We start from the raw sequence: 20,713 nt of genomic DNA, 5'->3' as shown, positions 1-20,713 counted from the left end.
AGCTAGTTATAAATTGAGAACATGACACGGAGCTACATTACTGTAAGTTTTACGGGAGTAAAATGCCTCTACGTACACCTTTAGTATTACAGAAAAAAAGCAGGAAACAAAATGTGAAGAATCTCTGCTTTAGTTTCCGGTTCCTGCCACGCCCAGATACAATCAATACCAGGCCGTATTTTTCAACTTCGTTCTATTAAAAAAAAATCGGCCTGGGACCGAGGCTATATAGCTACTAGTACTGTGACTCTGGAATCTGGCTTACACTTCAGGACCTGGGTATGGAAAAACTGAAAAAGTTGTTTCTTTATCCAATTCTGATAGTAAACAATGACGGCACAGAAGCCATAAATAAATTTACGGAGAATTACTGTATTTACAAGCCACAAACAGAATTGTTATGTAACCACAAGGAAATTTACTCACTATGATGCAAAACCACAATTACATCATTTGAAGCCAAATTTGTAGTCTTAGTGTCACGGTAGACTAGTCTGGCCACTCCCTTGCACGTGATCTGACATGTGCCAGGGAGAGGGTCTGGCATTTAGAGTACAGTATTATAATTATAGGTAATTGAAGAGTCTCATGTTCACATTACACACTGTGCATGGCAAATGACACTATCATTAGTAACATGCAATAAAAATAATGAACAGTTTGTGCTATGCTAATAAATGATTCCGAGCTTTCACCTTTGACCCTCAGAGAGTCCCCATCCAAATTGCTATGGTGACTATGGGACGGACTTTGACCTGGGCTTGATACTGATTTGATCTCTGTCTGGTTGTCATAGCGACTGTAGTCTGGAAACTCGGTAATAGTTTTAGAGAACTTGACTTTCGGAGTCGATCTCCTAGCGTCTCTACAGTGTGTGGGCGTGTGTGGGTGGGGGGTAATTTATAAAGAACAGAAATAATGCTGCAACTAAAGTGACTGCTATAGTGTACACACACGATTGGTAATACACAGTGACACTAGCAAGTGTATATGGCCCCAAAGTCTCCATAGCATGTATCCCTCTATAATACAGCCAGGTTAATGGGCTCTGCCCGGTGCATGGCCACTACCAAACAGGTATGATACAGTGTGTACGTAACTCTACAGTATTGCACACAAGCTACACACATGTACAGTGTCTCTCACCTCATCTGACTTGCTGTAGAGGTGCTGTATGATAGGAGTGAGGGGGGAGAAGGTTCGGGTGATACCACCACCACGTTTACGAGCCTCTCCATTAGCATTCATACGCTGAGCTACTGACGTCATCTGCTTCCTGTGTGTATGGGAGGGTGTGTGTGTGTGTGTGTGTGTGTGTGTTTGTGAGGTGGAGGGTATGTGTGTGTGTGTGTGTGTGTGTTTGTGAGGTGGAGGGTATGTGTGTGTGTGTGTGGGGGGGCGCAGTCATAGTGTGTGTGTGTGGTGTGTGGGGGGGGGGTGCAGTCCTGGTGTGTGTATAGGTACACTAGTTATAATTCAAGCACGGACATGTTGCAGTAGTTGAACATCTTTCAGCAGCCATAACTTTAGTACCGTAACCCCATTTACCATGGCATGACCCCAATTTCAAAAATTTGATGAAGCTTAGAAAGAGACCTTTCAAATGATGTATTTCAATCGATGTGGCCATAATTCAACTTTGAACCATGGGCTATTATTACATGGTATTGTGCTAAATCTGTCATCTCCCAAATATCTGGCACCATTTGAAAGGTGTTTTTCTAAGCTTTCGGAAAATAATCTACGGAATTCAAGTTATGGCGACTGAACGAGTCCACTAACCAATTGATTAAACGGGGGACATGTACATGTAGTACACACCTGCACATTAATTTATACTATTCACTCACTCTAACACTTCTTGGGGGGTGGCTGTTCGATAGTCAATGGTATTATGGTCCTCCCCTTTATCTGCCGCCTCATGACCTCTGTCCTTTGACCCTCGCGACATCTTCTTAGCAGCAGGATCCGGGGGTACAGGGGGACGATTGGAGGATCGTTTAGGGGTAGTGGGTGGTTCAGGGGGCGCCTTCCGCACAGGTACTTGACCCCTGCTGGGGTGAGGGGGTTGATAATTCACTTTTGGGGAGGTCAATTGCGTCATAACAAGAGTACAGTAGAGTACAGTATTCTTGGTCATAATAATTAAAAGTCATAACTTGAGTTGGTGAAATCCATTTAATAAAACATGCGCTCTCTTTATGTCCTACATGTATCACAAGGTGTAATAAATCTACCACCTGGTGGAAGCATAGATAGAGTAGAAGAGGAATTGGAAACGGAAGTACCCTCGAAGTACCATCCGTGTATCTCCGCGGTTTTAATCGATGCTTACTTTTTAACACGAGGGCTAAACATGAATAATTCATGAGAATTGTTTTGCTCTCTGTAAGAAGTCCACGAGCAGTTCTGCTGCTAAACATCAACTTTCTCTAATACTTGAGGCCATTTGGGACACAGGACATTAAGCCTTAGCTATATCAAAGGTACTATAGGAACACAAGCATGAAAAAGCGCTCTGTGTACCTCTAGCTACTTCACGACAATCGATATTATATTTTCTTTGTTTCCAATTGATACCTACTATCAGGGGGCATGTGATTCAGTAATGGGGGTAGCTCTGAGATGTATGCTTTGGACACAATAAGTTTCCCGGGCTTTTGCGGGAGTTATGAGGAGATACACGGATGGTCCCAGAGCCACTACGTAGACTTCATTGTAAAACATCACGTGAATCACTTCCGTTTCCAATCCCTCTTCTACTCTATCTATGGTGGAAGGGACCTGGTTCTAGCCTTGGTGAAATTACCCATTTGGGTACAAAACCATCTCTGAGACAATCATCTTATGTTATATTTCTAGAGCTACAAAAGCTAATAACGAGGCTGTACCTGAATGAGATGTAGTCCTGGGTGGTTGAGGAAGGTGACGACTCTCTACTGTCCTCCTTGGACACGCTACTTGATAATCTGGGCCTATAGAGGAGGATACAGGCACTGAGGCATAAATATAGAACCTTTTTGCAGTGCCTTACTGGGAAACCTATAGAACTACATTACATAAGCACAAATCATTAATAGTACAGTACGTGCACTTGCAACAGAGATTTACCGAGCAAAACCACAATTACATTGTTAGCTATGAATATCACATTATCTATACGTTAAATAATTTCGGCCATTTCTACAAAAAAATAGACAGAACCTAGTCTACCAAAAAGGGTAAGTTGGGTCGTCGCCTGGTTTCTGTGAATCTACTAAGCCATCACCCTAACCACTAAGCCACACCTATTCTGTCCCTAGTTATTACACCTCTTAGTCATCACATGTTGTGCTCCTCAACACAGGAAATGGGTGTAGTCTGAAACTACCTCCAGCCTTGAGAGAGGTCATGTGACTTGAGAATTCTCTTTGCCCAGCGATGTTTCTTTATTGGAACTCTTATGTACCTCATTCTCCCCTCCCCCGGCCCCACCAGCACCGGCTAGTAGGGGTTAAAGTGCACCACACACTCACACCTGCACAACAGAAACAAAAGAATAGTAACTCGATCAGCTCTGAAACTAGAGCTCAGATGGTGTGCTAAAACACAAATTTGGAACAGGCTATTTTCATAAAGACTATGGCCATGGCATAACAGGCCCACACAATTCTTCTGAAATGGACTCTTTGCTTTCAGAAAATAATGTTATCTCACTCTTCAAACAACTCCACCACAGACAGAGCTCATCTTAACATCCTTCATTGCTACTATAATCGGCTCTGTAACTAGAGTTCTGATGGTCTAAATTGAAAGGGTTTTCTGATTGATCTTAACACATTATCAAAAGGGCTCTTTCTATAAGCTTTTAGAAGATACTGAAATTAACATTATTGGACCAACGCACCCTTCCAACAACTCCACCCCAGAGCTGATCTCCTCAGTGTTGATAAAGTTGAGGATCATTTCCAGCCCAACAAAAGTCGAGAGAATAGTGAAATCCTCGAGCTCTTTGAGAGGACAGGCATGTCTTCATTCCAGATCTGTACGATGTCTTGATCGAACCCTCTTATCCTCACACTCACACCACACACACAGTTACCACCGCCCACACACTCTGAGAACTGCTCACCCACAGCAGCCAACAACAGCTCCTGCCATACCTTGGTCTGAGGGGGCGGGGGATTATGACATGATCATGATTGTGATTTCAAATGTAAAACATTCTTCAGTGCTTGTATCTAAGCACACCATTGGAAAGGTAATTCTGAATGAAAGCACCGCAGGTGCTGATGCCTCGAATAGTGGGTAATGATCAACCATGATTGTTGTTAAAAACGATCGATGCCAAAAGTTCAAGTCTAAAATTATGGCTGCAAGTCAGCAGAGCCTTGCAGCTCTCTGCTCACTCTTGCAGCTACCAATAGCTAGCGTTCTAATGCAGAGCTAACTACTAAGTAGAGTAGTAACACTCGGTGAACAAATTTTGCTACGGACTCTTCTGAAAAGGCTGCAATAGCATTCCAAGTAAGCGAAACTAGGCATAACTCGAGAACAAAGCATTATTTTGCAAATCCACGAATTAAAATCCAAGTAAACATGACTAGAAGCCTATAGAAACTCTTACTTGCATTTGATTCATCCTTGAGCAGCTGTAGCGGTCTACACACACAGACACACAAACACACTACCGTATACCTCGCTTGCGCATGCGCACCGAGGCATAACTACCAGAGTTTCATACAGAGGGATCCCCCCCCCCTAGAATACTGAAAAATTAATGATGTCATAACAAAATGTGCTAAGAAGTATACATGTACTAGTAAAATGTCATGATTTGAAACACATAAAAGCCCAAATTGCACCTCAGATGATTCAGGGAACGGCCTCCCTGAAATAAACGTTTCACCCTCCCAGCTAAAAATCCTGTATGAAACCCTGGGCCTATTGAATGCATCAAATTGGACAATATGTACACAAATTACGGGCTCTCAAAGATAGCTACCAAAACGACTGAAATTGAAAACAGTGTAAGGCTATCATAACATAGCCGTTGCTTATCACAGAACTTGTATACTATAATCATGGCGCCTCACTGTGTGCATCTTTCTGACTTTGAATGACCACAATCCACCATGAGCATTATCAGAGTCCTCCCAAATAGGTCTCCTATTCTCATTCCTCATAAGATGGTAGCTCTCTCTCTCGCCCAACTGCTCTATGGGACGAATATTGTTGACCACACCCCAAAATGCCTGTTGGTGGGTAGGGGACTGTATTGATATTATAAAATGAACGTGATGGACATCACCTTGATGGTCTTGACTATACACAAAGGTTTTAGATTCTCAAAGAAATCTTTGGCAGTTGCTCCTCTTCGTGTACTGTATGAATAATAAGAACATAATTATAATAACACGCACACACCATATTATAGTACAGGGGCACAGCACAAAATACACTATAGAGTACAACACTAGTAGTAGATACAGCATGGGACAGAGGGTCAGTTGCCTGTACGACTATTGCATAAAACACGAGGATTCTCATGCTATATCTGTTTTATATCACGATGACCCCTTACCAAATCATGCCTCGAGGCTATGCGTAATATAACAGGGAAGGGAGTGTATGACTTGACTGCACCTTGTTACCTGGACACAGCACAACGATACTTTACAAGGAGGGGGACAGCACAAACACAGAACTGGCATAACTAGCTACACACACACAATGGCCACCACCAGATATATAACTACACCATTGTGTCCCCCTCTCAACTATCCAGTTTCTACACACACACACACGTACGTACACACACTCACGCGTCATGCCAAAACGTCCACGGTGAGTTAAGGAGATAATTATCAGGGTCCCCCCCACTAGGCTCATTCACAGCCACGGCATCTTCCCTTGCCTTCCTTGATAGCCTGGGAGAGCTGGTCCGTATCTCTTCACCACCTTGCCCTGTTCTCAGAGTGTCTTCTGCCACTGTACTGTCAGCCATCTTGTAGGGAAACAAGTGGGCGAAACTAGCAAAACACAGATGTAGTTTATTAGACTAACGACCTTTTCCTAGCTTAACAAACAGTTTGTTCCTTGGACGACCTTTACCATTATTCTTGCACACTGGGCCAAGCAATGGGCAATTTTTTTTAATGAATTCACACAAATAGCACAGATCAAGGAATTAACTAAAACAGTACAAGTATGACATGCACAATAATGAGTTAGGTTCTATTGCACACCACAGGTTCAGGTTTTCTGTGTGTGAAATAATTGCATAATTATACTGAAACACATGACAGCATGATTCACTTACCTAGCTGCTGACTGACAAATGTAAGTGGCCAATTCTTCCATTCTCATATCCAGTACGATGTCCACTAGTGCTCGGTACGTGGCTGCACCTGGATTATGCTGTCTCCACACCTTTAGAGTATGAAACATTGCTGTTTGCATGTCATTGAGATACCAATCAAGTTTAACATCTTTCTGTTCAGCAGGGCTCAGTCCCAGCATAGCAGGGTAGGTCTCCACATTGTCAAAGTGATCTGCCAGAACGATCATGTCTGTCTCTTCAATTTCAGTATCAAGTTGAGAGTCGGTCACTTTTGTACGCTCCTTCAATTCCTCAATGGTCACAGTCCTCGGTCCACCAGCTCCTGGGAGAAGGAAAGGGGTGTGGTTAATGGGTGGAGTCTCTGATACAATATTTATTATGTTTTACATATAGACATGAAATTCCTATAGCTGTACAGAACACTACCTTGTATCGGGTACTAATTTTAGCGAATTTGTAATTAACGCTAAATTAAGTCCCCACTAATAATAAACGCATTTAGTTCTTTTTTTTCAAACTCTTGTTTGTACATCTTTTGACAAATATTGTGCTAATGAATTTGCTATAAATCTGCCAAAATGAGTACCCTAAAAACTGAAAACGTTTAAATTACTACTGTCTATAAATAAGATATATATACAATGTATGCACATACCTGAGGGAATGGTGTGTGGATATGAAGTGAGGACATCTTGTGAGGTATCTCCTTCAGTGACATCAGATGGTACAGCATCAGTCAGTACAGTAGAGGCTGTGTGTATTTATTAATAATATAACTGTCATTGTGAAAATACACTATACATCTACGTGCAAGTATATAGATTGCCGACAAAGATGGCAACACTCACCTGTTGTATGTTGCTCTGTTCTGTGGGTAGACTGCAGGGCTGTAGTACAAGTAGCCTCGTCACTAGCTGTGGGGTGGTGCTCTACTGGTGATGCTTGAGAGAAGCTCTGTTCATTGATGAGAATGTCTGGATCAGTGACATCACTAGGAGTGTCCACTGTATCCACAACCTCATCTATTGGGTGGTGCTCTACTGGTTCGTTAGTGGAATACCATGAATCAATGCTGTCATCATCATCATCATCATCGGAAGAGATCTACAATAAGATCACGATAAGTGTTAAAGAATGATATGACACAACACTCACTTGAGTACGCTCCTTCAATTCCTCAATGGTCACAGTCCTCGGTCCACCAGCTCCTGGGAGAAGGAAAGGGGTGTGGTTAATGGGGCGGAATCTCCGACAGTGAACAGACATTTAATATCCTAACTCTCTAAAAGTACACCCAGATATACAAATTCAATTTGAATTAACAGAAACATACTTTACATCATTATACTGTATAGCGAGAAATTTTCAAGGGGCTTAATTTTCGCTGATTTCGTGGGTTAGCAATCCTACACGAAAATGAACTCCACAAAAATTGTTTTTTAATTAGAATTATCTGCTATAACGTGCAAAGATTAAAGGCGTGGGTTTCGGTAAGCAGTTTTTTCCACGAACATTGTGCAACGAAATGCTTTAAGATCTATATAGGCTATTCCACGATATATAAAAATTTCACACTATATATACGGTACGTAATTCACACATACCTGAGGGAATGGTGTATGGATATGAAGTGAGGACATCTTGTGAGGTATCTCCTTCAGTGACATCAGCAGCTGTGTCTAATATTGAGATACAGTATTCAGCTGTATCTATATACACTACAACTACGTATATATTAATGACTACATGCATAACAGCGTAAAACCATCACGTTGTAGTCAATAATGTTCCACATAATATTAGAGCTTACATTATAATGATTGTACGTACGCTGTATGTACTTACTAGAGTATTGCTGCTGATCACTCTTTCTCTCAGTACAAGTACCTCCCGTAGCAGACGATGGTTTTCCTAATTATGAGTAAAAATATCAATAAGTATAAGTATACTGAATTTTGAAGTGTTAATTGATAGAAGAAAAGCCCAATGCATGTGTCTCACTGTCAAGCACATACTGATACGTGGTGAAGTTAAAAAAATGCACAAACACTGAAAATATATAGTTACCTGTGATGCTATCAGCCAAATTGATGAGATCCACAGTGGGCCTTCTGAGAGCGTCTGACAGGAGACTCCATGTTACATGTTGTGTACTCAGGAGTTTGGCCAACATTTCACGCAAGCACAACACATTATCTTCACGACACTTGATATTGATGTTGGTGAGATCAGGATGAGTTAGACCTAAAGCCAATCCCAGATTGAACCAGTGAGGGCTGGCACTTTCATGTAGTTTCTCGTAAACATGTTGTAGATCGTTGATTGTCAAAGCCTGTACAAAAACAACAATCAACAAGGTTTCATTTGGTGGGGATTGCCCCCTCAGAAATACCTTCTAGAGGAAACTCAATGGGAATACAATTGAGGGGTTCTGGTGAACAATATACTTAACAGGGCAGATATAGTAATGAATTCCTGGGGTCACGAACCCTCTAGATATATACATGTCATCAACACCCTAATATCATGCACGTGCACCATTTGCTCCCCTTGCCAAAATGTCAGGAGGATAAGTAGATACAAGATTTAGAGTACTGCCTACCTTGTGCACGTTCAGCAGGTGAGGAAATTTCTCTGCGATTAGAATGATGTCACTCTCAGGGATTTCTTGATCTAGTTGTTGGTCCCTCACTCCAGTCTTCTTACACACATCTTCCATTACTGTAACAGAGGATAATTTACCGGAAGTGAAGAAAGAAAAATATAACAAAGAAACAAGTAAAAATAATTATTGGGCCAAAAGTAAAGTATTCTTTATAAACGACATAAAAAACTTAATTACAGCAACCATTGGAGATATTTTAGGACACAATAAACTGTTAAGTCTGAGTTGGTGCTAGAGTTACATCAACCACACAGTATCAACTATACACAGGCACTGAATTATACACTAGGATTAACAGGATCAGGCACAGGACAAATTAATGATCATAACCTGTCGACCAAACGGCACTTTCTTACTGGTATGTTGATCACTCGTTGTATTGACCACATGTTCCATTGCAGGAGACAATTTGTCTGAGGAGGGAATATTTATAATACAAAAGTGATTACAAAACAAAGCTTACCAGAAGTATTGTGCTGATCATGATCATGTACTTCCGTCTTCAAGCACACATCTTCCATTACAGAATTACCTGAGGAAAAGCAGACACAGCTCATGTAGTACGTCTGTCAATTAACATGCTCACTCAAACAAGGCTGTTGATCACTCATTCCAGATCCAGTGCTACTAACAACATTGGCCAGAGTCCCACATTGATGGACTGAAAACAACAAGAATTACTATAAATTGACATCATGCGCATTGAACCCTGAACCCTCATACATATACAGGTATATTATACCTGAGGGGGATAATACAATGATACGAAAATACTTTGTTATACTATATTATAGTACACAAATATAAAAACTGCAAATATTTACGTATAGTGCTACATAACTACCGGAGTATTGCAGCTGATGTCTCTTTCCTTCAGTGTTCACATCTGAGGAGGCTTCACATGTAACAAAGGAAAACAAAGATAAACTCCTAAATAGTAATTTACCAGAAGGTAACAGATTTTCAGTATCAGTAATTTAGTAAGTCCTAAAGTGATGTATATGCCATGTACTTACCAGATTGTGGCTGCTGATCACTCTTTCTCTCAGTACAAGTACCTCCCGCGTACGTAGCAGACAATGGTTTTCCTAATTATGAGTAAATAAATTAACTTTTAATTATACAAAAAACGACTGTACTCACCAGAACCTTCGCTATTGTCCAGCCAGATTCTATGTTCATCACTGAGATCTCCCCACACACGTGTCTGAAGGGAGCACTTCCAAAACTTACAGCCACTCCGTTCGATCACATCAGCAAGATGCAATTTGCCAGTGCTCTTCTTGCATGGGCAAAAGATGGCTGTCTTGGGTGTGTCGTTGTTGTAATGCAATACTGCACAGGACAATTTAATGCTGTGCAAAATTTCGTTTCGAATCATAGGGCATACTTCATTGCGAAGAGAAACAGGGATGTCGATATACACTTCCATATATGAGAAGGAGTCGATCAGAGTCACAGTACACGGGAGATCGGAGATTTCGTACTGGATACAATTTTTAGCAAAAATGCTTGTTTCGCCTGAAGGGAGCAAAACTTTCCAGCCCACCCTCTTAATCACGTCCACAACTAGACAGCAAAAGACTCCAGAGCGAATACACCCACTACGAAAGTAGATAGCGAGGGGCGCTATTGTGAAGGAGGAACGGATTTTATCTAGCTCAGCAGGTGGGATGGATTTGAGTAGAGATGGCATAAAGAACTCGGCTTGGTGGGTAGTGGCCTCCACTAGTGGAATGGGAGCAATCACGAGAAGCTCTTTCATGATCAACAGCATATCTTCTGGAGAAAAGATGCCTTTAACGTAATGCTTCTCAAAGAATTGTAGGAACTTTAAATTGATTATGCCTTCGTCTCGAAATCTCTTCCATTCAGCCTCGATCCCTCTTGTACTTAGAGTAGAGCGTGATTTGACTTCAGCATTCCTCAGGGAGATGGCGTGCTGTGAGAGCTCGGTGATCTTGTCTAGTGGAATCTGGGCATCCACAAACACTGTGTTGGGGAGAATGGAGGGATAGTAGTGCGCTATACACACGTTGTCAAAGAAGACCAGAGCAGCTTCAAGATCTTGGAGCACATAACGAAATCGAGTGGCTAATCGGAGACATTCTTGCTTGCTCAGTACACCTCGCTCAAGAGTGGCAGATAAACTCTGGAGAAGTGAATCCAAGAAGGACCACCAGATGGGCATTTTGACTTGTAGCGGAATAGAACGCTCAACAGCTATTCTAATGCTATTGGCAGTGGCCAGTGAATCATCATCTCGGCTGATCGTGTTGAGACCAAAAATCAGATTGTTCAACGCAAGATCGTTGTACAACAATAGCTTCTTGATATCGGGTGGCAGCATGTCGAGAATCTCTTGATTCCTCTTGATAAGAGTATCCAAACTCTTGAGCTGATCCAAGAATGTGCCCACAAATATCATTTTCGGCTTCTTGTCTTGTGAGGTATGGGACTCAATGGATCGAATGAGACTCTGAAGTGTCTCCCCGAGGGTCATGTGAGATGCATGAGGACTACCAACAAGCTGCCCATCCTTGTAGTACTCGTCAGAAGGGAAACTGGAGAGTTCGTCAATCAAACGCAGGACTATCAACGCCACAGAAATGTGCTTGATGAAGAGAGGGCTGATGTCGTGGAATTGCGGCTGGCCGCCGCAGTCGGTAACGTACACCCAGTTGGAATCAAACAGTTCTCCTTGCTGGTCACTGCTCGACAGTTGGTCAGTTCCCTGTGTGGCTGGCTTCAGCTCTTCTGCCACACCACTCACTACACTCGCTATCACTTCATTGATAGCTCTGTCCAACTTTCTTGCAGAGCCAGAAAGTGCGACGGAATCATTGCTCAATGAAGTCGGTTTGAAACCAGAAATTGACTCATCAGAAACAGAAATTAGCTCGGTTGTGGTCATCTTCTTCAAGCTCTCGGCAACCCTTAATGCCGAGGATGAATCAGTGCTTTCTTTTGGTAGCTTGGCGATGATTTGAGCTAGTAGCTTGCGCAGCTTTGGCTGAGACATCTCTTCCCAGCCTCTTCCAGTTGACCTGAATTTTGTGTTGGACACAGGTCGAATGCGTACTGGCTTTTCCATACAAGGAGTGCTGTCACGCTGTAGTGGAGGGGGCTTGTCAGTTAGTAGGTGCTTGAGGTTGGTCTTCCCTGTTCCCGCCGGTCCAAACACGAGCATGTTGACAATGTTGACCAAGACGTGTCCGTGCTTCATCCCCTCATCAAACAACCGCTTCGATTCTAAACAGGATGTGTGAATGTAACTAACTATATGCAATACTTCAGAGCAAGGTGACAAGATGGACTACCGTAGAAACTGGATTATTAGCGCATGCGCTCATGCATGGGGTCAATAGTAGAGCTCTATATTCTTATATTCGAGAATGCGCCTATAATGCAGTCATATTCTAGCCCCACCCATGCAGTAACCAGATGTCTCTGTGACGAGCGATGTTTCGTGGCAAGCTAACTCGATCTATATCATTATGTTTTACACTTCATTTTAAATTCATATCATAATTTTATTATAAAAATATTCATATTGACCAAGAACTTGGAACAAAAGGACGTCTCATATTCTCTCAGCATGATCAGACAAGATAACAGCATCAAATATAATCATAGCGGGTCATTTTCGTGGGGTAAAAATTAGTTCAACTCGAACACGGTGATGTTCGTGAGTCAAAATGTTCATTGCCTGCACTGCATTGCATGCGTTCCAGTAAACCACGCCTAGGTCAGCTTGCCCACAAAAATAATTAATTACCCACAAAAATTATCCGCTATGATTATATCCTCTCTCACACGCCTCAGGGTTAATTGTATTGACATTCTGCGCAACCAAGACAGTGTGAAAACACAATACAATAACAGTACTTGTGATCACACATACATGTTGTATTGTAAACAAAATTACATCAAATCATACGTAACTTGGTGCATGTACAATAGAGTACATTGAGTGTGGAAGGCAACTAGGTAGTGTAACACAATAGAAAAGCATTTAATGGAAGGACCGGCATCGATCTGCTACAAACAATGGATACAGCAGCTGTACGTACATAAACCTTTAAAGCTTGCTAAGTGAGTGACCCACCAATGACAGGGAATGTGGCTGATCATTACAGGAATGTGCTATGAATGAATTAACATGATGATGTCACTATAAGTACACAGTACAACGTTACCAACCCAATCACTCAATCACAGTGACTGTACATGTATGTGTGCATATAATTATTGATGCAATGTCCGATAAACAGTATCCATAATTAATTATAACACATGTACCACAGTGTGTGGAATATAGTCAAAGGAACAATGCTCTAGCTTGATCAAACCAGGACCACATGGAAGGGAGTAAGCAACTAATACACACCATATAAATACATGTCAGTATGTCAAACACACTTGTAGTAATGTAATTTGTGTGTGCTGACCAAAGCTAGGCGGGCTAATCATAGATTAAGTCTAAGCATGTGCTTGTGCAATTATAATCCATGATTTGAGTGGTTGTATACAAACCTAGCCTTATTAAGGTAATGAAAGAGGTGAAGCCAACAGTTTAATAAGAGCGGGATTACCAACATTGAAACATTAAGACAGCTCACAACAGCTGTACGTACACACTACATGTATACAGTAGAGGACAAATTAAAGTTTATGATGCGTTTGTTAACCCGAGGCACTCCACAGGCTATAGTAGTCAATCTGTGTGTCTGTGGATATGAGTCTATACTCACCCGGATGTGATAGCACTGTATTGGTACCATGGATAGCCTCAACACAACAAGGTTTTATAATATTAAAGGTTAAAGCTTTTTTGTCGAGCAAAAGCTAAAAAGCATGAACTGCACTGCAAGTTGGCCTAGATGTACACGTGACTTTGACTCGAGGCTGTAAACGTATAGACCTCAAACTAACACCGAGGGTTTGCACTTCAGTTTGATTCTGTTGCACAAACAAAATAATTGTTTTTGTGCATGTGCGCTCAAGCTTGCAATATATAGGTACTGAGAGCAAAAACATTTTAACTTTCCTCGTAAATAATTGGAAAATGCAGAGCGGGATTACAAACATTGTACAATGGATTTTGTACGTACAGTCTACTAATAACTATAGTCACGGTAGAGGACAAATTAACGTTTCTGTTCTGTTTGCATATAATTATAGTCTCTGCGTTTGTGTACGTTGATTCTGTTGCACAAGCCAGTGGGAAATGCAGTAGGAAAGCGAGCGGAAACATTTGAACGCCCAAGCACAGGAAGCCACACCCACTTTCCTGCGCATGACAGGTGTGGTCACTAAACGTACAACAGCTCAATCTGAATACCTAGTGCTGCTCACTGCTTATGAATAGCTCCACTTTAGCTTATACTATAAGGCCTAGAGGGGTGCTGATCTCATAGCTGGATAAGCAAAACAATTGTTTTTGTGCATGTGCAATCAAGCTTGCAATATCAAACCACTAATCATATTCATAATAATTAAGGCTGATAATGTAAACACAGTAATCACTAAACCATGCACAGGTAGTACATGTATTGGCCCTTGTGTGCAATCTAATCAGCAAGAGAAACTAAAAACGCCAAGTCAATTCAAATTCTTCAGTCACCGAATATTCCAGTTATATGGTACTATGCGAACGAAACAGAAACTTTAATTTGGCAAGTTGCTACAGGTACGAGTGATTGCAACTATGAGCATCAACACTCACTGTACTATAAAGTTCCTTGCTCCCCTCACCTTCCTTTCTCAGTATCTCCTCTCCTTCTCTTCGCGTCTTAGCAATCACATTCTCATTATCATGTATCCACCCCTCATACACTTGTATATCTGAGGCACACTTCTTGATCTTCCCCTCCACCTCCTCCAGACTTTCGTCCAATCTCATAATTTTTGTATTCTTGCTGTTATCCAATACAGTGTTCATGGACTCCATCCACAGAGTGTCTATAGGACCATCAAACACCACCCACTTACGGTCATCATTTTGTGCAGGTGCAAACTCCCTACACACACAGATATAAGCACTGATCAACCACGCAATGATACGTACGTAGCTATCAAAATGGCTGTAAAAAGCGCAAGGCTATTATATACTTTGCTTTTGCTAAAATTGCCAGATTTCTACTAATCACAAAACTTACATCTACATGTAAGCACACCATTGGAAAGGTTGTTCTCAGAGCTAGCAATTAGATTTGAAATTAGAGAATTTCAACAAAAATTACAGGCTACCAAAAACAGCTGAATTGTTGAAAAGCTATAGCCTTGTGCTTTTGTTACAATAGAGCGCAACTATATATGCACACGCTTAGGCTCACCTGAATGTGTTGGCTACCACACCATCAGTCCACTCGTGTGACACAGGGTCAAACTGACCAAACAGTTGACCCTTAGTGACAGCCTTGGGGTTGATGACTCTATAGCCTGTCTTGTTCTCTTCCATCTGTCCCCTCTCATTGAGTAGTGTGAGTGTGTCAGCTAGTACATGTACCTCTAGGACCTTGGTCTTGCCTGGTGTGTGTGTGTGTGTGTGTGTGTGTGTGTGTGTGTGTGTGTGTGTGTGTGGTGTGTGTGTGTGGGGGGGGTACTACGGTAGATGAATAGCAATGGTATTGTACATAGGAGGGAGGTTGTTACACACTTTAAATTCCACTACAACATGACCTTAGAAAGTACAAGTGGTACTGGGGCTCCTTAAACGGCCATAACTTTAGTTGCCATTTCAAATTTTGGGGGATTTTCTGAAAGCTATGAATCCAAAATTTGGTAGGGGAATAGTTAGATCGCAAAGTTTTTTTACCGGCAAAATATTCTAGTAATACGGTAGGCCTCTCCTAGCTTATAGTACCATACCTTGGGTAGGTTGACGTCCATGATGGATCTGAGCAGTAACACGTCTTCATGTTTGTTAGGGTACTTCAGTTTCAGATGACCGGCTGCCACCAACACTGACTCGACTGCACGCATGCCTACAGTGTACAATAGTGAGTAGGTCGAGTATACAGTACAGTGGGTTATACCCACCATAGTCAGAATGGAGTTGGCTGGAGAGTTGCTCTGAACACAGTCCATAGGTCATGACAATCTTGACGGCCAGATTACGAGCATCCACAAAACCATAAGAGTAGAGAGAGATCTCTCCAATCATGGCATAGTCTGGCACCATCATGGCCACTGTACGAAACAACACGTACAGAGAGAAATATTGAAATGCGTAGAGGCTAAATAGAAAGCACCGATAGTTACCTTTAGATTGTCTGGTAGTTCAGAGCGGCCAGCATAACCTGGGTTCATGGTTCATGGTGATGCAGACAAAGCACGATGGCCGCAGGTTCAGAGTAGTGCCCTCAAATACAAATGTCTTTAGATGAGTTTTTTCACTGCTCTCAAGATGGACAAAATGTATAGAGTAATTATAGGGATTGTTGAACGGCCATAATAATAATAATTTTTTTTTTATATAGATAATAAAATTATACTACCGTAAGACCTTGATTTAAGGCGACCCTCCAAATATGCGACGCCCAGGAGCTTCAGCAATTTTCTGACCTCTAAAAGTAGCGACAGCTACGTTGATAATTATTTTATAATGTCGTGTTCTAAATAGAGGTATAAATGTAGCCACTCCCTAGCCTCGATTGTAGCCTACTGGAAAATCAGTTTTTTTAAGCGGCCTAAAATCGAGGTAAGTAGACTCTGTAAAGTTACCTCCAATTAGATGAGACCCTATAAATATGCGACACCAGGGCTTCAATATAATTTTTCAACCTCCAAAAGATGCGACCTCTGGCTTCGTAATTATTAAAAAGTGTCGCGATCTTATGGTATGAACCTACAGCATTCTCTAGGATGCTCCTCTCCTGGTCCTCCACTGACTTGTGATAGAGCTACTCACCACACAACCTCATCTGACAACACACCTGAAACAAGGGACAACAATTTGTTATAATTATGTTGGAGAACAATAAATACTGTAATAGTGCTGCTCACAAGCATCACTTACAGGAAGATAGACTCTTTAAGCCTGCACTCAGTATTGAATTCATTCTTGCTTTTCTCTTTCCTTTCTGATCCACGTAGCATCAGCAAAAGTCAAAAGTAGGGAGGGAGGGGGAGGGGCTGGTGTTTTATTCATTTCCCTTTAGCCTAAAAAGGGAAATGAATAAAACACCAGCCCCGCCCCCTCCCACTAATTAATTGTCTCTCAAAAGTCAATGACAAATGACAATAATTATAAGAGAGTTGCAACAGATACTATAAATTACTGTGGTTGCAAGGCTCTGCTAATGCAGACTTGAATTTTTGGCATAGATCGTTTTTAACAACAATGATGGACATTTATTACCCACTCCTTGAGTTTTTGCATGCAGCAAAATTAAATTGTTTATCATGTGTATAAAACCTTTATGTTATGTAGCTTTGACATCTCAACCGAGGCATCAGCACCTTTTCATTTAATTGTATTTGGGCTTTGTTCAACAAAGAAAGGCGTTGTTTGTTTTCTAAAGTAAGGGAATTCCCCAAACTGCACAGATAGGTGGGGCTCATCCATAATTATGCATTCCGTATTTCTTGTGGCTGTGCACCTCTTAATCACCCACACCATCCTTTCTCTTTTCAACAACATTTGTAGGTCACTGTCACCAGGAAAAAGCAAAGAACTGATCAGCTCTAAATGTATGCAGTCTAAGTCCAGACATTAGCAATGCCAGTGAAGTGCATATAATTACAGGCTACTGCTTAGATCTAATTATATTATATTATAATTTATATATACAAGCTATAAAGTGGATGTGCATAATTATGAGCATGACCTCCCTATAAACTACTGCATAATTATTATAGTCTTCTTAAGTTACAGCTCTCCCTCCCCATGTAGGGCAAGCGTCCGATAGCTCAGAGCAAGGTTGTCTTTATCTCACTCCTAGTGGTGGACATGCTCAACACCATCCTGCAAGAGACCATCACACTCTCCAAGGGTGATCGAGTAGCAAGTGCCCGAGCTGCCATCGTTGTCTTTGTTCTCTGTATGATTATATTATTTGGCCCGATTTGCCATTATGTCTATCTCTGCATAGCAAGAAAAAATCCCAGTCAGTTTTATTACATCTCTCCTTGAAATTATGGGAGTGCTTTTCTTTTTCTATGGCAACAATATCACAAGTATTATCAACAGCTGGAGAATTGAGTTAGGTTGTGACTCTCAATGCGTCATAATCAAATAGCAGCTGCTTTCTCTTTAGGAATGTCTCTAATCATTGTTCAGATAGTTCCGTCAGTTCTGAAAAAGTTGTTAAAGTTGCTGAAGAGAAAACAACAACATGTGAAGAAAACAAGATCGCCTGATTGGTACACTGCGCTTGATTTGATCACGATGTTTATCAAGATCAACACCATCTACTCGGCTATTGTTGGGATGACACAATCCACTGATTTCTGCAGCAGCACTAGCTGAAGTTGCTGCAACCTCAGTTTTCCTGTCCGTTTGTGGGAATTGCTAGCGAGTTAATCGATGCTTTGGATACGAATTTAAAGAGCAACAAACGATAAGTCAATAATTTATTGTTAACTATCGGCATGATTCTTATTGTCACTATTTGCCTTCCCTTTTATTTACTGGCCGATAATTTCCAGCCTCTCGATTGTGCGTTCAGTTGTGACAATATTGTTGCTAATGCGACCATCAGCACAACCACATGCAACTGGACGGCCAACAGTGGAGTTAGACTGGGGTTTACCCTAACCACGCTTATTATCGTCCTCATCTTCTCCAGTGTTTATTTCTATCATGTTCAATTAGCTGAAATAAATCGAAAGAAGCTGAAGAGTAACATTGTTATAATTACTGGGAAAGAAACAGTGGTGTAGAATTTTAAATTTTCCAGTATAATCATCAAGTTGTATTGTCATAATTATATGCTTTTTCTCAGAATTAACTATAATCAGGAGTAGCTATACATAAAGCTAATTAAAATTAATGATTCAATAATTATGTATAGGTCTGCAGTGCAAGTGATATAGGGCTGAAGTGGTGTGGTCCATATTAATTGTGCCATTATATATCACTCCTAAAAGGGGTGGGGCTGCATGGTCTTGCAGGTACACTGTACAGGGATTTGAGGAGTTCTTGCAACTGTAATGTCGAGAGCGGAAGTACCTGTCACGTGAACAGTTACGTAATTATGGCTCATTTCAAACCAATTTTTCTCCAATAAAGCCTTTAGGCCTGTTTATTTTAGGGGAAAATCGACCTATAGAGGTTATGCAGATCCGCCCACTTCCGGTCAAAACTCATTAATTAGGGGGCGTGGTTAAATACGTCCGCCATTTGGAGTGGCAAAAAGCACGAGTGGCTGTTATTTGCAAAAGTTTGCAGCTCTACTACGGCTGAGTGTGATGCAGGGAGTCTCCAACTACTTTCAAGAACTAGAACAGGGTGCTATAAAGCTATCATGTCAAGAAAAGGAGCATAAACAACAAGACAATGGATAACCCATGCAAACCAATTGACTGAATTGTAGATTTATAGAGCTGCACACACATGAAAATGTTTGTCTATTGCACTGATTTCTGTTTCCATATCATGTTTATGTTCAGTATCTCTGGAGAGAGAGGGTCTTGACTCTTTCTGCCTATGATAGAGTGAATAACAAAACGGTAGTTTTGCCAACTTTTGTGCTCCACATTCTTTCTCTTGACTGCAGCTACCCATCAACTATGGCATTCTAGATATAGAAGAAAGCAATACAATGATAGTCTTGATCCTTTAGAGTGTCTGATTGCACTACCAAGGCAACAGTGTAGCAGCTCTAACCGTAGCAGCTCTAACCGTAGCTCAACTTTTAGCATTTAGCCTATGTACGTATCAAGGTGCTTTTTGCCACTCAAAATGGCGGACATTTGTAACCACGCCCCGTTTATATGTGACCACACCCCTTTTGTCCGGATCTGCATAACCTCTATACAGGAGGCTTTGCTCTGCATATAATTATCTGCAAGCCTTTGCACCACAGCTAAAGCTATCCTTGAGCCCAATCGTGAGCTACTACTATTAGTCTGTCACACAAACTGTGTATCCAGCTGGAGCTAGCCTAAGAGAGATTTTACTGAGACTAGTGATACACTTTCAACAGCTTACGGGCAGGCGCAGGCTGGGGCAAGTAGTAGCTCACAAAACTAATAGAATCTCAAGGATAGCTTCAGCTGACAACCTGCTGTGGTGCAAAGCCTTTCCAAAAGCTCTTAGCTTTCTGATGTAAGTCGATGTTTTCCCAGTTTAACAAAAATGAATAGGCTCTATTGGAGAAAAATTGGTTTGGAATGAATCTCTTTACCAAGGTTCACGTGACAGGTACTTCCGCTCTCGACATTACAGTTGCAAGAACACCTCAAATCCCTGTAGTAGGAATATATGCTATGAACTTTACTTCCAACTTTAAATTATTAGGTATTGAAGAGTCTCACACTAGGCCCTGATAACATTATTTTTACCCATTATTCTATTAATTCTCAGATCGAAAAATGTGCTTATTATTAAAAATCCAAAAATGCGACATAATAATTATAGACAAAATTAAGACGTATACATAAACACAGCACACATGCAAAGCTAATTACTGACACATGTACACGACATTATTAATACAATCATGATTCTCATAATATTGGTGATAATCCTTCAAGCCATGAAAATGTCGTTATGCAAA

The 20,713-nt window shown here is 41.2% G+C and overlaps 3 protein-coding genes across 14 annotated transcripts in view; all 3 read right to left on the bottom strand.

Moving 5' to 3' along the window:
* Window positions 1-573: 573 nt before the first annotated feature.
* LOC135346920 (histone-lysine N-methyltransferase SETD1B-like) lies at window positions 574-3,512 on the bottom strand. 2 transcript variants are annotated; one of them, XM_064544707.1, is made up of 5 exons: window positions 3,312-3,512; window positions 2,892-2,975; window positions 1,851-2,054; window positions 1,147-1,276; window positions 574-865 (listed from the first exon to the last, which is right to left on the bottom strand). In XM_064544707.1, the coding sequence occupies exons 1-5, from the start codon at window positions 3,320-3,322 to the stop codon at window positions 857-859; spliced, it is 438 nt and encodes a 145-aa protein (XP_064400777.1). In that variant the 5' UTR covers window positions 3,323-3,512; the 3' UTR covers window positions 574-856. The 2 variants fall into 2 exon arrangements, with proteins under 2 accessions (XP_064400777.1, XP_064400778.1); XM_064544708.1 differs by having other exon boundaries at window positions 1,851-2,051.
* A 1,343-nt stretch (window positions 3,513-4,855) lies between these two features.
* Window positions 4,856-6,113, bottom strand: LOC135346921 (eukaryotic translation initiation factor 4E type 3-like). Its single transcript, XM_064544709.1, has 4 exons — window positions 5,805-6,113; window positions 5,291-5,363; window positions 5,076-5,234; window positions 4,856-4,917 (listed from the first exon to the last, which is right to left on the bottom strand). Exons 1-4 carry the CDS (start codon window positions 5,984-5,986, stop codon window positions 4,897-4,899), a joined length of 435 nt encoding a protein of 144 aa, XP_064400779.1. The 5' UTR covers window positions 5,987-6,113; the 3' UTR covers window positions 4,856-4,896.
* Window positions 6,114-6,118: 5 nt separating this feature from the next.
* The window catches only part of LOC135346877 (uncharacterized), a 74,634-nt gene continuing 60,039 nt past the window's right edge, over window positions 6,119-20,713 (bottom strand). For 5 of the 11 annotated variants that reach the window (XM_064544643.1, XM_064544646.1, XM_064544645.1 and 2 more), the window contains 12 exons: window positions 9,566-9,648; window positions 9,451-9,520; window positions 9,344-9,400; window positions 8,925-9,043; window positions 8,390-8,654; window positions 8,168-8,233; window positions 7,927-8,001; window positions 7,478-7,530; window positions 7,171-7,426; window positions 6,978-7,073; window positions 6,302-6,644; window positions 6,119-6,243 (listed from right to left, as the gene is read on the bottom strand). In XM_064544643.1, coding sequence (XP_064400713.1) covers window positions 6,210-6,243; window positions 6,302-6,644; window positions 6,978-7,073; window positions 7,171-7,426; window positions 7,478-7,530; window positions 7,927-8,001; window positions 8,168-8,233; window positions 8,390-8,654; window positions 8,925-9,043; window positions 9,344-9,400; window positions 9,451-9,520; window positions 9,566-9,648 — 1,517 coding nt within the window. In that variant the 3' untranslated portion in view covers window positions 6,119-6,209. Of the gene's footprint in view, window positions 6,244-6,301; window positions 6,645-6,977; window positions 7,074-7,170; window positions 7,427-7,477; window positions 7,531-7,926; window positions 8,002-8,167; window positions 8,234-8,389; window positions 8,655-8,924; window positions 9,044-9,343; window positions 9,401-9,450; window positions 9,521-9,565; window positions 9,649-9,831; window positions 9,883-10,003; window positions 10,076-10,130; window positions 12,240-14,744; window positions 15,011-15,325; window positions 15,551-15,860; window positions 15,977-16,031; window positions 16,194-20,713 lie in introns of those variants that run through there. The other 6 variants (XM_064544649.1, XM_064544648.1, XM_064544642.1 and 3 more) reach the window with 4 other exon arrangements.

The sequence above is a fragment of the Halichondria panicea genome, chromosome 13, assembly GCF_963675165.1.
Source record: "Halichondria panicea chromosome 13, odHalPani1.1, whole genome shotgun sequence".
In the NCBI taxonomy this organism is placed as follows: Eukaryota; Metazoa; Porifera; class Demospongiae; order Suberitida; family Halichondriidae; genus Halichondria; species Halichondria panicea.
Note: the sequence above shows the minus strand (reverse complement) of the source record. Positions and strands in the feature narration are given on the sequence as shown.